Source organism: Macrotis lagotis, chromosome 3 (assembly GCF_037893015.1).
Source record: "Macrotis lagotis isolate mMagLag1 chromosome 3, bilby.v1.9.chrom.fasta, whole genome shotgun sequence".
NCBI lineage: Eukaryota > Metazoa > Chordata > Mammalia > Peramelemorphia > Peramelidae > Macrotis > Macrotis lagotis.
The window spans coordinates 68,901,229-68,914,711 of record NC_133660.1 but is presented as its reverse complement, the minus strand read 5'-3'; the positions used below and the strand labels follow the sequence as shown (position 1 = coordinate 68,914,711).

The window sequence follows — 13,483 nt, the reverse complement described above, 5'->3', positions numbered from 1 at the left end:
GCCCTCTTACTGTGTGCTATCTGACTTCCTTACAACTTTCAAAGATGTTTCTCTTTTCATTTTTGGCTAGACTTTTCTTCCCTGGTGCCATGCATATTGTATAACTTAGAAGGTCAAAGTATTCAGGATACAGTCTCCAAATGAGCAAGTGCATTAGTTAAAAATATCTTTGTTGATAGCTGAACATTTCACAGCTCCATGAATATCAGTATTTACTCTTGAAATGGGAAGTTATATCTGCTGATTTTTTGAAGCAAGGATTTTTTCCCCTTTTAAATAAGCTTAAAAATGAGGCCATGTCACCCAAATACAATGTCAGACATCCTGAAATCACACTTCTTGGCGATTAGTAAGAATCAATTAAAGCAAACATGCATTGCCTAGTGCACACTGGTAAAGCTTATGACCTGCTTCGGCCTGGAAGTATGAAAGGTTTGGGCCGAATATTATGCTTGTGTTCAAAGTAGTTCGTGTCCTGTAAAAACAAAGGTTTTAAAAAACAATACCACAAACAAAATCAGCAGAGATTAATTTTAAGATGCAATTATGTGAACACAAATTTTGTTTATTGTTTCCCAAATTGGATACTTGAGATACCTATCTGCTATTAAAATTATAAATACCAGAGAGAAATCACAAATTCTTGCCATTTTTCATCACCTCCAGATATTCAGGTATACAGATGCTTTGGGCACCAGAACAACAGAAAAATGCTTTGGACAAATACCTATTCAAGTATCTGATCTGATATGACTTTTTCAGGAAAGGAACAAATATTAAACAGCAAGAGCTGGACTTTTAGGTGCGAACAGAGCAGCAATATTGCCTTCAAAAACATTATGAAGCTGAGTTAATACTTACCTTTGAGGTGAACTGGGAATAAGCCCCCGTAGCTGTCCATGCAGTGCATCTTGAATATTGCCTGAAGAATAGAGCCCAATTGGCGAATTATAGGAGGAGCTCACTACTTGCCTTTTGTCATCGATATTTGCTGCAGCAACAAAAGGCTGTGCCCTTCTATTATGAGCAGAACCAATAGGCTTGAATTCCTGTACGTGTTGGGCAGACAAAATACAGAGCCACAAATACATAAAAAAGCAGTTAATGTGCAAAAATTGATAGCTCCAAGCTTGTTAATCTTGGCATCTTAATATCCACTATAGCATTCACAGACTGACTTAAGAAGCAACTAAACATCAAAGATTCTGTGATTTTTTTTCATAAGATTTCATCTGATAAATGGAAGAATCTAATGTTACTTAGACATCTAATGGTTAGAGGACAAAGGAAGTGACAGGTACAAAAATCATTCAGCTTTTGTATAATTTGTTGGCTCTATATAGACTTCTTTCATATGCTCAATTCTAAGGAAATAGTATGTGAAGAGTTTGTTGCCAGGGCACTCTGGTCTTGACCAAATAATCATTCCTATACATAAAAATCAAATTTCAAGCCTAACTAATGGGAAACCAATTGGTAGAAGTTTAAATATATTTTTTAAACCAATTCAGGCAGGAAAAAAATTGTTTGATTTAGAATTTGAGGATTTAGGTTGGAATTCTGACTCTGAATCTGTTCCTAAGGTAAGTCAACTCTGGGCTTCAGTTTCCTCTTTAGTGTAAAGAATTGAACATTCTAAGGCCTCTTCCAGCTCTTGTTTTATGATTCTATGAACTGTAATTAATTATAGATCATTTAAATTCACTAAATTCCTTATTCTAAATAAGACGATTCAGTTTCTTGGATATTTAATAGAATAAATTCAAATTCTTAATTCAGAATAATTAGTGTTTCTTCTTGTAGTTTTTAAGTTGGAGGTGGACATAGAGGGAGATGGAAAGTTTAATGTCCCAACAACACTCTGTTCTTATGTCTAATAAAATTATAGTTTCCTTTGCCATCTTCTAGAAGCTGCTTTGAGTTTTGCCTCTAGCCTTGGAACATTTTTTGATAAACACAGCACATCAATAGCAGTGACTGCTCAGTATTGAGGGAATTTAGCTATAATGCATCAATCTCTAAACAAAGAAACAGATGAGTCTTGCTTTGACAATTTCATAATGGGATTTGAGTTGCAATCATGTCCTTAAAGGAGTAGTTTGATTTGTGGGGGTTATTCTAGTCCCCCCTTCTGGGACCATTTTGTTATTATTTTTCTTCAAAGTAGAAGGAAGTCATTAAAACTGAAGGGAATGTACAATGGATAGGAGTCAGTTCTCATGACTAAAACTTTCCATTCTGGCAAAATTAACAAGATAAATCCTTATAAAAACATTTTCATTCATATGTTTTAAATGGACAGCAACTTCATCTACTTTTGTGCTGATTTTATATTGCAAAATGTTGTAGACGTCTGTCAAATTTGGAAAAAAGTGGCACATTTTACTATGGGAGAAAAATCACTTGGCTGTCATATTAAGCTGCAGTGGGACTCTTAGCAAGTTCTATTCTCTCTCTCTTTCTCTTGCTGTGGAAGACTGAAAACTCCCATACTCTCAGATACCTGTGGGTGGAATGAGGATTATCTGTTGGAAATGAGAGGTTCTCTTCCCTGCGTTTAACTATGCTCTGCAAATACCCTGAATGAGGAAGAGAGAAAAGAACAGAATTGGGAGGGAGCTTCTCCTGGCTATTTCTGAATGTCTACTGCATTTGCTTTGACAACATATTTTTCTGTATATTTGGGAGGTCAGTCAGAGGATGGTTTTTCCAGTAACTACACCAAAACAGTAGGGATTCCATTTTAAATTAAACTTGGAGGACTTGGAATGGACTATTTTTTGTGTGTTTCTGATTTTGTCTCCCTTGCATGTAATATGGTGACTTGAATTTTTTTTCCCCTTTGGTCTGAAATTGTGCACAGAGATCTCAGTGAGGTGACTCCTGCCAGTGGTGACGGTAAGTGAGGCAACTTTTAGTTTTAGAGGGTTGTCTGGGACCACGAGGGTGACTTGTCCAGAGTCATATGTTCAGTTGGTGTTGGAATCAAACTTGAAGTCATTTTTTTCTGTCTCCAAGGCCAAATCTCTATCATGCCATGATGCCACTACATTAAATGCATTAATGTATAACTTGAGACAGTTTTGGAGTCCCAAACCCCCTAATATAGTACATATATACATATCCAACTTCAAAGAACTCATCCTCTACTCTACTCTGGTCATATAAGTGACACTGTATAGCAGTAGATAGAATATTGGGCTTGGAATCATGAAGATCTAGGTTTAAATCTTGCCTCAGACACTTACTATGTATCACCCTAGACAAATCACTAAAACTCTGTCTCATATTCCTTAGCTATAAAATGTAAGGGAGGTAGATTTGATGACTTTTAGGTTTTTCCTCCAGTTGTAAATCTATGATTTATGCATAGGCTTTAGCCACATTCTAATCCTTACCACTTCATGGGATTGCATTCATTTTTTTACTCTTCTTAATCTTAAAAATAAAGAGTTCATCTTGGCTTTAGGATCCTGAGTTTAACCATTCCATACCTTTAGGCAACTCTCTAAGACTTGCTTGATTGAAAACTTGTTTATATTTATCTGGGAAAGATAAATGTAAATGAGAAAGACTGATTTTACTCACCAGGAATTCCAGACAAAGACAGCTAATAAAGTAACAGATCCAGAGTTAGAAGAAACCTCAGAGACTCTATTTGCATACTCTCATTCTATAGATGAAGAAACTAAGGACTAGAGAAGTCAAAATTTTCAAGGTGTCAAAGGATTTGAATCCAGATGCTTTAATACTAGAGCCCTCTAGAGTCAGGCTCTATTTTCCATCATATCACACTGCTTCCAGACAAAATTTTTAGAAAAAGACTCTAAAAGGAAAGTCTGAGAATTAATAATAATGAAAATTCAAGATTAACTTTATAATTATGTAAATGTTTGAGCCTATGGTCTCACTAGTATGGAAACTTCTAGCAATATAAATTTGCAACCCTCTGTAATTTACAGAGCTTTCCAAGGAACAAGGTTATTAAGTATAATTAATAACTATCCCATATTAGAAGAAGGATTCAAACTTAGGTCTTTCTGATTCCAGGGTGAGCCCACTCTCTAATATACCAAACAAATTGATAAAATTGACTAAAGATTGAACAATACAAACTGTTTCATGAAAAGAGGATTGGACTTGGAATACAAGAGACCTGTTTTTCTAGTCCTATCCTTTCCCTTATTAACTATGTGACCTTGGCCAAATAATTTTCTTGAGGGGCCTTCATTTCCTCATCTGTAAGATAGGGCTAGACATGATCATCTCTATGGTCCTTTGAAATGCTAATGATTTCATAAGCCACCTAAGGAGAGTCACAAACCAGAGTGCAGAAATTAGATTGAGAATGGCCTTTTCTTTTTTCTCTCTCTCCATATATATATATATATATAATATATATATATATATATTATATATATATATAATATATATATATATCTTACAAAGAGCTAAGACAAAGAAGTTGTATAGTCACTCATTTTTCTACTTATGCTTTAAAATTTATGAAATAATTTGCACTTGAAATATCAGCATTTAAAATCAGTATTTCCTGAGGAATAACTATTTACTGAAAAGAAATATTTAAAAACATTGATTCCTGAGAGAAATGGGCTAGTATTATTCAAAGAGTATATTGAAGAGACTAGATCATGGGGAAAGCAGAAGATTTAGCATTGAGGTTCACCATTTTAATTACTTTTTACTTTATTATTGCCAAATAACAGCTCATCCTCAGATAAGTTTTAAAGCACTTTGCTCCTAACACCTTGGTGAGGTATATACTACTGTTAGCTTTATGTTACAGATAAAGATAGTAAAAGTTGGAGACATTGAGTTGTCCAGGGTCAATCCAAGTCAAGCACAGTTTTCACCTTATACTTTGCCTCTCATAATGAAAAGACATGGGAAAAAAAGTCATTCTGTAGCTAAACAAATTGCATAATTTGATGTTATAATTAGTTACACTTCAATAACTTTTGTACTGGAAAATATTAGTAACACAAAATGTCAATAGCAAAACATACAGCAGGAAAAATAGTCCAGCTCTTGTGTTTGTCCAACCTGAAACTACAAGTTTTTCAAGTTGTTTCTATATTTCTTAGTAGCAACCAATGAGTTTTTACTTTATTTTTTAAATTTTCCAATTGGAAATTTTTGAATTTCCAAATAAATCATGAAACAAAAAGATCTAATGAAATACAATCCCATTCTTTTATTCCCCAAGCAAAAGAGAATATTGGTGTTGGAGAGAACATAGTATTTTATTAACATCCTAGAGCAAATTTGCCATAAGGCCCTCCATTGTTACTCACTTTTAATTTGAGTGAACCAATAGTTCCAATCCAAATAATTTGCATATATGATGAAAATCGGTATGGGTTGAACAAGATACTATATTATGGTTCCTGATAGCAGATCTTAAACAATTAAACTAGAGAAGGCTGATGAAATATTGGTTCAAATAGCATTATGGAAACTACTGCATACTTGGATCTTACACTGACTCCATGCTTGTGCTCTATGTACTTTACCATCTAATAGCCCAATAGCATCCTGGCATTTTGATGATGGTACCCCAAATCAGAACACCATTACCAAACAGGTTGGACTTCCATTCTAGAACATTAGAAGTAATTCCTAGGCACATTCTTCTTTCATTGATCTTCTTTGGTGCACAATGATGGGAAAATAATTGTGGATACTTGTACTATGTATATTTCTAAATTATCACACTGCTTCAAATGAAGATTTTTTTTCCGTTGGATTTTTTTCAGAAGAATTGCTTCCATCTTCATTTCACTTTCATATTCATACTCGGTTTCATTTTCAGCCAGTCAGTGTATTGGTTAGCATTTATTAAATGCCTGCTATGTTGGCCCTATGTGGTAACTGGTAATCTTCCAATAAATGGATGAGATTTTCCTCCTGATGCTCTTTAGCTGCTTGTCATTTGATCTTGGATCAAAATTAAGAGTAGTTTTGGTGCCTGAAAATTGTCTTTCCTATCATACTTGTGAATTATGCATTCCAGATAGTCAACTGCCATTTAACAATGAGAACAGTACTATTTGATTTAAGGACATGCAAATGTAGGGGAACTAAGAAAGATTCTCTGACTGTATCATTAATGTTTTGCTTTAGAAAATTAACAATAAGTTATGTTCAAGGATTCCTAGACAGAGTTTCTCATTAAGTGGGAGATTGGACTAGATGACTTTCTAAGGTCTCCTTGAATTTCAAGATTTTAAGTCTACTTAAAACACATTTTTACCACTGATATTAAGTCTTAGATGTGTTTAATTTTACATTTTTTCTGATAATTGTAGGGCACTGATGTTATGAAAGAAAGAGAATTAATACACTTCTCTGTTTTAAGATTCATGCTTTATATCTCTTTAAAATGAAAGTAAACGTACCAGGATAAGAAAAATGGTTGTAACTAGATGAATCATATTAAGGTTATTCTTGCCTAATTTATTTTTGTTGAGCATTTTCAGTCATGTCTTACTCTTTGTAGGTCCATTTGGGGCTTTCTTGGCAAAGATACTGGAGTTGATTTGCCATTTCCTTCTCTAGTTCATTTTACAGATGAAGGAATTAAGGTAAACAGTGTTAAGTGACTTGTCCAAGTAGACATAACAAGTGTTTACGGCTGGATTTGAACTCAGGTCTTCCTGACTTCAGGCTTGGTACTCTATACACTTTACCACTTAATAGGCCAATAATCTACTGTCATTTTGGTGATGGTGCCCAAAATCAGGATACCATTTCCTAGACATACTGGTGTGCCATTCTAAAACCTTTTTTTTTTTAGGTTTTTGCAAGGCAAATGGGGTTAAGTGGCTTGCCCAAGTCCACACAGCTAGTTAATTATTAAATGTCTGAGACCATATTTGAACCTAGGTACTCCTGACTCCAAAGGCCAGTGCTTTATCCACTAAGCCACCTAGCCGCCCCTCTAAAACCTTTTAATGAATATTTTTCCTACTTAAGAATTAAGACTTGTATATGATTTGGAGTGTTAAAAAAACAGGTATTCTTATTTGAATAGAAATTGCCTTAATTTTTGAATGCTCTGAGACTTTGTATCCCTTGTACATACTCAAATGAATCTGGATCTCATAAATTTGGATATTATCTCCAATGATGCATAGTAATACATCCATAATTTCCCATAAATTCACCTTAGGGTGCTTTGTAAGTATTTATTTGATGTTTTCTCAATTGGTTGAAAAACTCCTTTTACCCTAGTCTTTTCACCTTTTACTCTTGGACAGAGTAGGAGGACATCTGGAGAAGTTTAATTCTTCATTATTAGGTTTATGGCAGTGGTTAGGAAAGGAGCAGGGACATCTTAATTATAAACATGTCAAAAGCAAGAGAAATCTTGGCCCCTAGGGCTAGTGACTTGGATATGAGGGAGAAACTATCTAGATCTGGCCTATATATGGGCTTTGTGTTTAGCTGGGCAGGGGAACCAACCAAAGAGAAAATGGAATGCTGACTCTGAAGTCTTAAAGCCAGAGAAGTGTAACCTGCTTTGGCTGTAGTGATAGATGGAATAAGGATGCAATTTATTTTTAGAATACAATTACTTGATAATTATTACTTTTTTAAGAAATAAAAATAAAATTTAACAATCATTGTTCACACTCTTTTGACTGCAAATATGTATCTTAAAAATAAATTGGCAACAAAGTCTACTGGCTAGAGCCTTAACTTGGGGATCTTGGTTTATTATTCACTTGCATGCAAGAGAGCCTTAGGAAAATAGCAGTTCTTTATGTCAGATGTATCATCTAAGGCATGGAAAATTGGTAAGATGACTTAATTAATAATTCATATTTGTTAAACAAACTTTATTTATTAAGGCAGTTTGGCATAGTGTAAAGAGCTTTAATTTTGAGTTCAAAATGTCCAAGTTCTAATCTTAACTTTGAAGCTTAATTACCTACAGATGTAATCTTCTACTCTCTAGGTATTTGTTTATAAAATGAGGGGTTTGGATGTCCACAGAGTGAGAAAGTCCAAAGGAACCTGAGGGACTATGTAGTCCAACCTATACATGAAAGGAATTCCACAATAACATACCTGATGATGGCATCATAGCACTAGAAATGTCTATCTGTTCTACTTCACTCTTAGTACATGACCAGTCCAACACTTTTCCTGGTCATGATTTCTTTGCTGATTTTGACTCTTTGCTGGAGTCAAAAAAATTCACCTTCCTAAATTCAAATCTGGTTTTAGACATGCACTAGCTTTGGGATTCTAGGCAAACCCTTTTGCTTCAGTTCCCTCATCTGTACAATGAGCTAGAAGAGAATGACGAACCACTCCAGTATCTTTTCCAAGAAAATCCTAAATGGGGTCATGAAGAGTTGGAAATGACTGAAAAACAGCCACAACAACAACAACCATACTTTTTGTGCACAAATGATTATTAAACCAGAGGCCGACAATTTTATTTTTTGTGGGATAATGATATTCTAAAATTTGCAGATAGATAGAATCCTTTGGAGGATGTTATGATTGAAAATGTTTCAGTTTGGAAAGGGAGCAGGTGGAAATTTCTGAAGGTACAGGAAATTTCCTAAATATAATCTCTTTGCTTCCTTTTCAACTCTGAGCTCAACTTGTCCCTTTTTATAATTTTTGAAAGTACCTATTCTATGGTGCCTATCCAAGGAATAAGAACTAATAGAGTAAACTCTATAGACTGTCCATCCAATCATATCTTAAGAGCAAGACAACAGGCAGCCATTATTAGTATTCTTGGTTGTTCTTGCATAATTTGCTATATTTATATTTTTTTAAGTGATCCTGGCTTTCATCAAAGTAACTGTATAGTGCCTTGAGACTTAATTGCAATTAGCATATCATTCACAAACAGAAGTACTTGGAAGACTTCATCACCTATAGGGAATTCTGATTTTATTTGGCATCTGTTCAGATAATTTTCTTATAGTGTTTTATATTGCTCTAATTATAAAATAAAGAGGTTTGCTGAATAGTTAGTTTTGTGATTGCTTCTATCAAGGAATCTTGACCTTTAAGGTTGCATTTTATTTTCTTGAATCAAAAACTTTTTTTAAAAAAATAATCAGCAAATACTAAATGCAATGGAATTTTGTATTCTTTACATTTTACAGCTAATTGTGTGACAGTTCAGAAGTATTCTGTTGTAGAAAATCATATGCAAAAACTAACCTATTCCACTATCATATTTTCATTAAAAATGCCTTTAATGGATTCCTTCTTTAAAAATTTTGAAGAGAGATGAGAAGGTATATAATATAGTAGTTACTCATGTCTTCATGTTTGCCTTTTTTTGGGGGGTGATAATATCATCAATTATTTTTCCCCCCATTCTTTTGGTACCTATCACTCAGAGAGCTTTAAAAAGTCTCATTTCATTGCTTTGAACAATATTTCTTCCAGGATGAATCTTTTTTCTGTTTAATTTGCTTGGTTCTACTTCTCAAGAATTTCTCTTTTTAAATGCCATTTTTTTCTTTCTCAGTTGGGGATGAGTTATTGAGTGCAAAGATTCCATTGATTTTAAATTATGAGACTATATTACAATCCTGTTTTGTTTCATCTAGCACATACTTTTTGCCCCTTCAAATTTCATTTATAAATAAATATAGATGATCTCTAGTTCAGTTTATGCAAGTTTCTACACTTATTTCCTTTCTATAGATCTTCTATTGTTAAAGCATACCATTCTATAATATTTCTCAAATGAGTTTGTTTTATACATCAGTGCTGCTTTTGGGTGCCATTTCTTTCTACTTGATAAGAAGATCAAATATATGCTGACTGAAATAGTTTTCAGGTCCTTTTAACCTCATTGTGGCTTCTTACATACACTGTCTAAACTTTTATAAAACATGGTGTTAATATTTAATGCATTAGCCTTCTTCCATTTTCTTTTTTTGATCATCAGTGACTTGTTTGGATATAAGGGTATGAGGCTATTATAGTTTCATGAAGTGTCCTTTCGTTTTTATTCTTTGATCTATTTTGGTGTTGATTTACACTTTTGTTCTAATGGTCTCCAAGATTCCTTTCAGTCCAAGATCAATGATTCTAGACAATGATCTTACTAAACATAGATAAAAGCTGAAACCACACCTGTACCACTAACTGGTCGTGTGTGTTTGGTGGATGCCACATCTAGAATTTTCCATCTCTGCCTCTGAGGAAAGAATTCATGATATTCTAGCATTGGTAGTCTATAAACCTTTGACATGTATTTATTCATTTTCTTGAACCTTATTTTTCAACTTTTTTTTGCCTTCTTACCCTATTCTTACCTTATGCCTATCTTCACCTCATAGTTAACAAGTATCAAAGAATATACTGATTTGACTTGTTAGATCTGAATTTTTTTTAGACTTTACCATGACATTCTATCCAATGGAAGCTTGTGCTTGGACTGCAACTTAACTTCATAAAGGTCTTTTTGATTATGCTTAAAGTAAACATTGTAAAATCAGATGACCAAACATTTCCACCTACTTGTTGTCTTTGTGCAAATAATTAAACCAATTCAAACAAGTCCATGATTTTTTCACTTTTTTAATGTCATGAACCCTTTGGTAGTCTGGTGAAGCCTATAGACCCCCTTCTCAGAAGAATGTTTTTAAATTCATTAAATAAAATATAATGTTTTGGAAAGGAAACCAATTATATTAAAATATGGTTATCAAAATATATTTTTAAGAAAGGTTCACAGAACCCACATTGGCAACGCTGATCTGTTAGACTCTGTTGCAAGACTCCCAACTCTTTATACTTGCCTTTGATAAACTGATGACCTCTCAAATAGATTTTCAAGTCCATCTATAATCCTGAGATCTCATTTGCTTCCAAGGGTTCATTTATCATCTCTACAAAGGTGACTGTTTCCATTTTCCTCTTTTATTGTTGTTTTCAAAGAGAATTTATAAACCATTCTTTTTATGGCTTCAACTTCCTTTTGTCTTTGGCTTAATTTATACACAATGTCAGTATTGATGTGGCTCTTCTAGTTTCATGTTGTATATTGGACAAAGAGCTCACATTTAGAGGAGTACTATCCATTGCGTCTCTCTGTCCATCCATCCATCCATCCATCCATCCATCCATCCATCCATCCATCCATCTGTCCATCCCTCCCTCCCTCCATCTATCCATCCATCCCATCCATCCATCCATGCCTCTCTCTCTCTTCCTATTTATCATTTCTCTATCTACATACCCTCACATACACATAAACATATATATTTCAAAGCTGATTTTCTTAGAACCCTGTATTCCCCTTTCCTGCTTTTTGTTATTGTAGTAATAAAGTGAAGTCACATCAAATGTGGACCATTTGTATTTTTGTATTTGATGGGTTACCATGTCCATACTGGCTGACCTTCTGGTGATGAGCATTTCTCTACTTAGCCAGGATGGTCCTAGGATAACAGATACCCGACTGTGCCATACTGAAACTCCTTCCAGTTTAGTTGAAACTTCCAGAACTTGCTATCTGGTAGCATAGTCTTTAAGAAGCCCAGATCAATACTATGTCATTGATAAAACACTGGAGCAACAGGTTTTTGTGAGATGTGGAGTTGGTTTCTGATGTTTTATTCCACTTCAGAGAAATTCACAGTATAAATAAATATGATCAGAAGGGAATATTTGAAAGGTTTAAGAATGAGGGAAATATTTTCATTCGTTCATTATCATGAATAATGTAAACAGTTCCAAGAAAAGTAGATTACACCTATTGACTCTTTTAATGACAAAATATTTATAGTATGCTTAATTTAAAACCCATTTTTAAGCATGTAAACTTTGATTAAAATTCACATTAGGTGTTAGTGTAGGAAAGAATTTAAAATAAATGGAAAATGAATAGCAAATGAACAATTTCAATTTTAAAGTACAAAAAAAAAACACATGGGATAGTGAGGGTAGCATTTACTCATACCTGGGGTTCAGATTCTAAGTTGATTTTAAAAGGATGTGCTTTCCCATCTTCTGAAACTTGTGGAGACCATAAGCGAGTTTCTGCCCTGTTAACAAAATAAAATAATTGAACCCCAAGATTTTATTATCTCCCCTCTAGTCAATGATCAGATAGTTCTCTCTTCCCTACAGTTGAATACTAACAATATAACCTCCAAGAATTTGATAAAAATGATCCCCCCTACATCCTCACCCTACTTAGTTCTGTAAAAACAATGCCATGTCTTTTTTTTTTGTCTTCTGGAATGCATCAAGATTTCTTCTGAAGCTCTTGTGCAGATTCTGGAGTTCCAAATTGCACATTAAAGTTATCTTGAATTGTAGAAAGGCCTAGAAGAGTAAGCCTTCAGTAGTCAATGAAATGTATGTACACAATTTCATCCATGTTGTTTCTTCCCAAAACAATTTGCCCAGTAGATGAATTACTGATTATTGATCTTATATTATGGAAATTTGCTTGACTTCCATTCTGGAGCCTTCCTGGTTATCACTTTATATATTACTTATCACTTATATATTACTTATCACTTTATATATTACCTTCTTTACTTAAAAGGCCACCACTCTAGTATAGGCCCTCATTAGATTTCTCTTGGACTACTTTTAGCCTTTTCATTGGTCTTTTTTGCATGTAGTCTCTACCTTTTTCAATTTATCCTTTTGTGAAACTACCAAAATAACATTCCTAAAGTAAGGTTAAAAGATTATACATTTATAGCCAGAAAAGAATTTCAAGGTCACATAGGCTCAGAAAAATTAAATTGCTTGTCTACTATTATCACACAGCTAATAAATATCATGGATGGAATTTGAATTCAGATCTTCATGACTTCATATATATTCACATAATTAGCACCCCACTCCTAAAGTACCTTCTTACTCTTAGCTCCTAGAATCTTTATCTTCCTTTAAGCTCATATGTACATTGTTAAACTTTCTTTAACATGCTGTTTTTAGTGCCTTCTTCCACCTCAAATTTCCTTGCACTGTATTTCTTTATGAACATATCCATATCCATAGAATGATGACATGTTTTAACAGAGTATTGCTGTGTTTTTTGTTTTTGAACCTCGTGCAGTATCTTGCATATCATTGTGTTTAATAAATTTTGGTTGAATTAAATTAAATAAAACTGATTTCTGAGATGACAAAGAATTTGATGGAAGGAAAACTTTTTTTGTCGCGATGTAATAGAATTCAAAACAGTCAAACAGTCAGACTCTGAAGATGAAGAATCATACCACTCCTAACTTCAAAGAATTTATAGATTAGTGGGGTTAAGAGACATTGACAATATATAGACAGGTTTAATTTTATTTCAATTTTTGAGAGAATTCCTTATCTCACCCAGGCTTGAAAGCATGTTGGCCATCATAGATTTATTTCAGAGGTACATGGAAGCTTTGACTTTTTCTATTTCTACTTCTGTTTCTGGGCTGGTTTGCCATTCCTTAAGCAGCCTGGTGTCACCCTG

At 33.9% G+C, this 13,483-nt stretch overlaps 1 protein-coding gene across 3 annotated transcripts in view; it reads right to left on the bottom strand.

Annotated features, from left to right (window-relative positions):
* PDLIM3 (PDZ and LIM domain 3) overlaps positions 1 to 13,483 on the bottom strand; it is a 52,465-nt gene that overhangs the window by 15,928 nt on the left and 23,054 nt on the right. For 2 of the 3 annotated variants that reach the window (XM_074228840.1, XM_074228842.1), the window contains exons 3-4: positions 11,972 to 12,056; positions 408 to 475 (exon numbers count right to left, since the gene is read on the bottom strand). In XM_074228840.1, the coding sequence (XP_074084941.1) occupies positions 408 to 475; positions 11,972 to 12,056 (153 nt within the window). Of the gene's footprint in view, positions 1 to 407; positions 476 to 861; positions 1,050 to 11,971; positions 12,057 to 13,483 lie in introns of all 3 variants that reach the window. The other variant, XM_074228841.1, reaches the window with a different exon arrangement.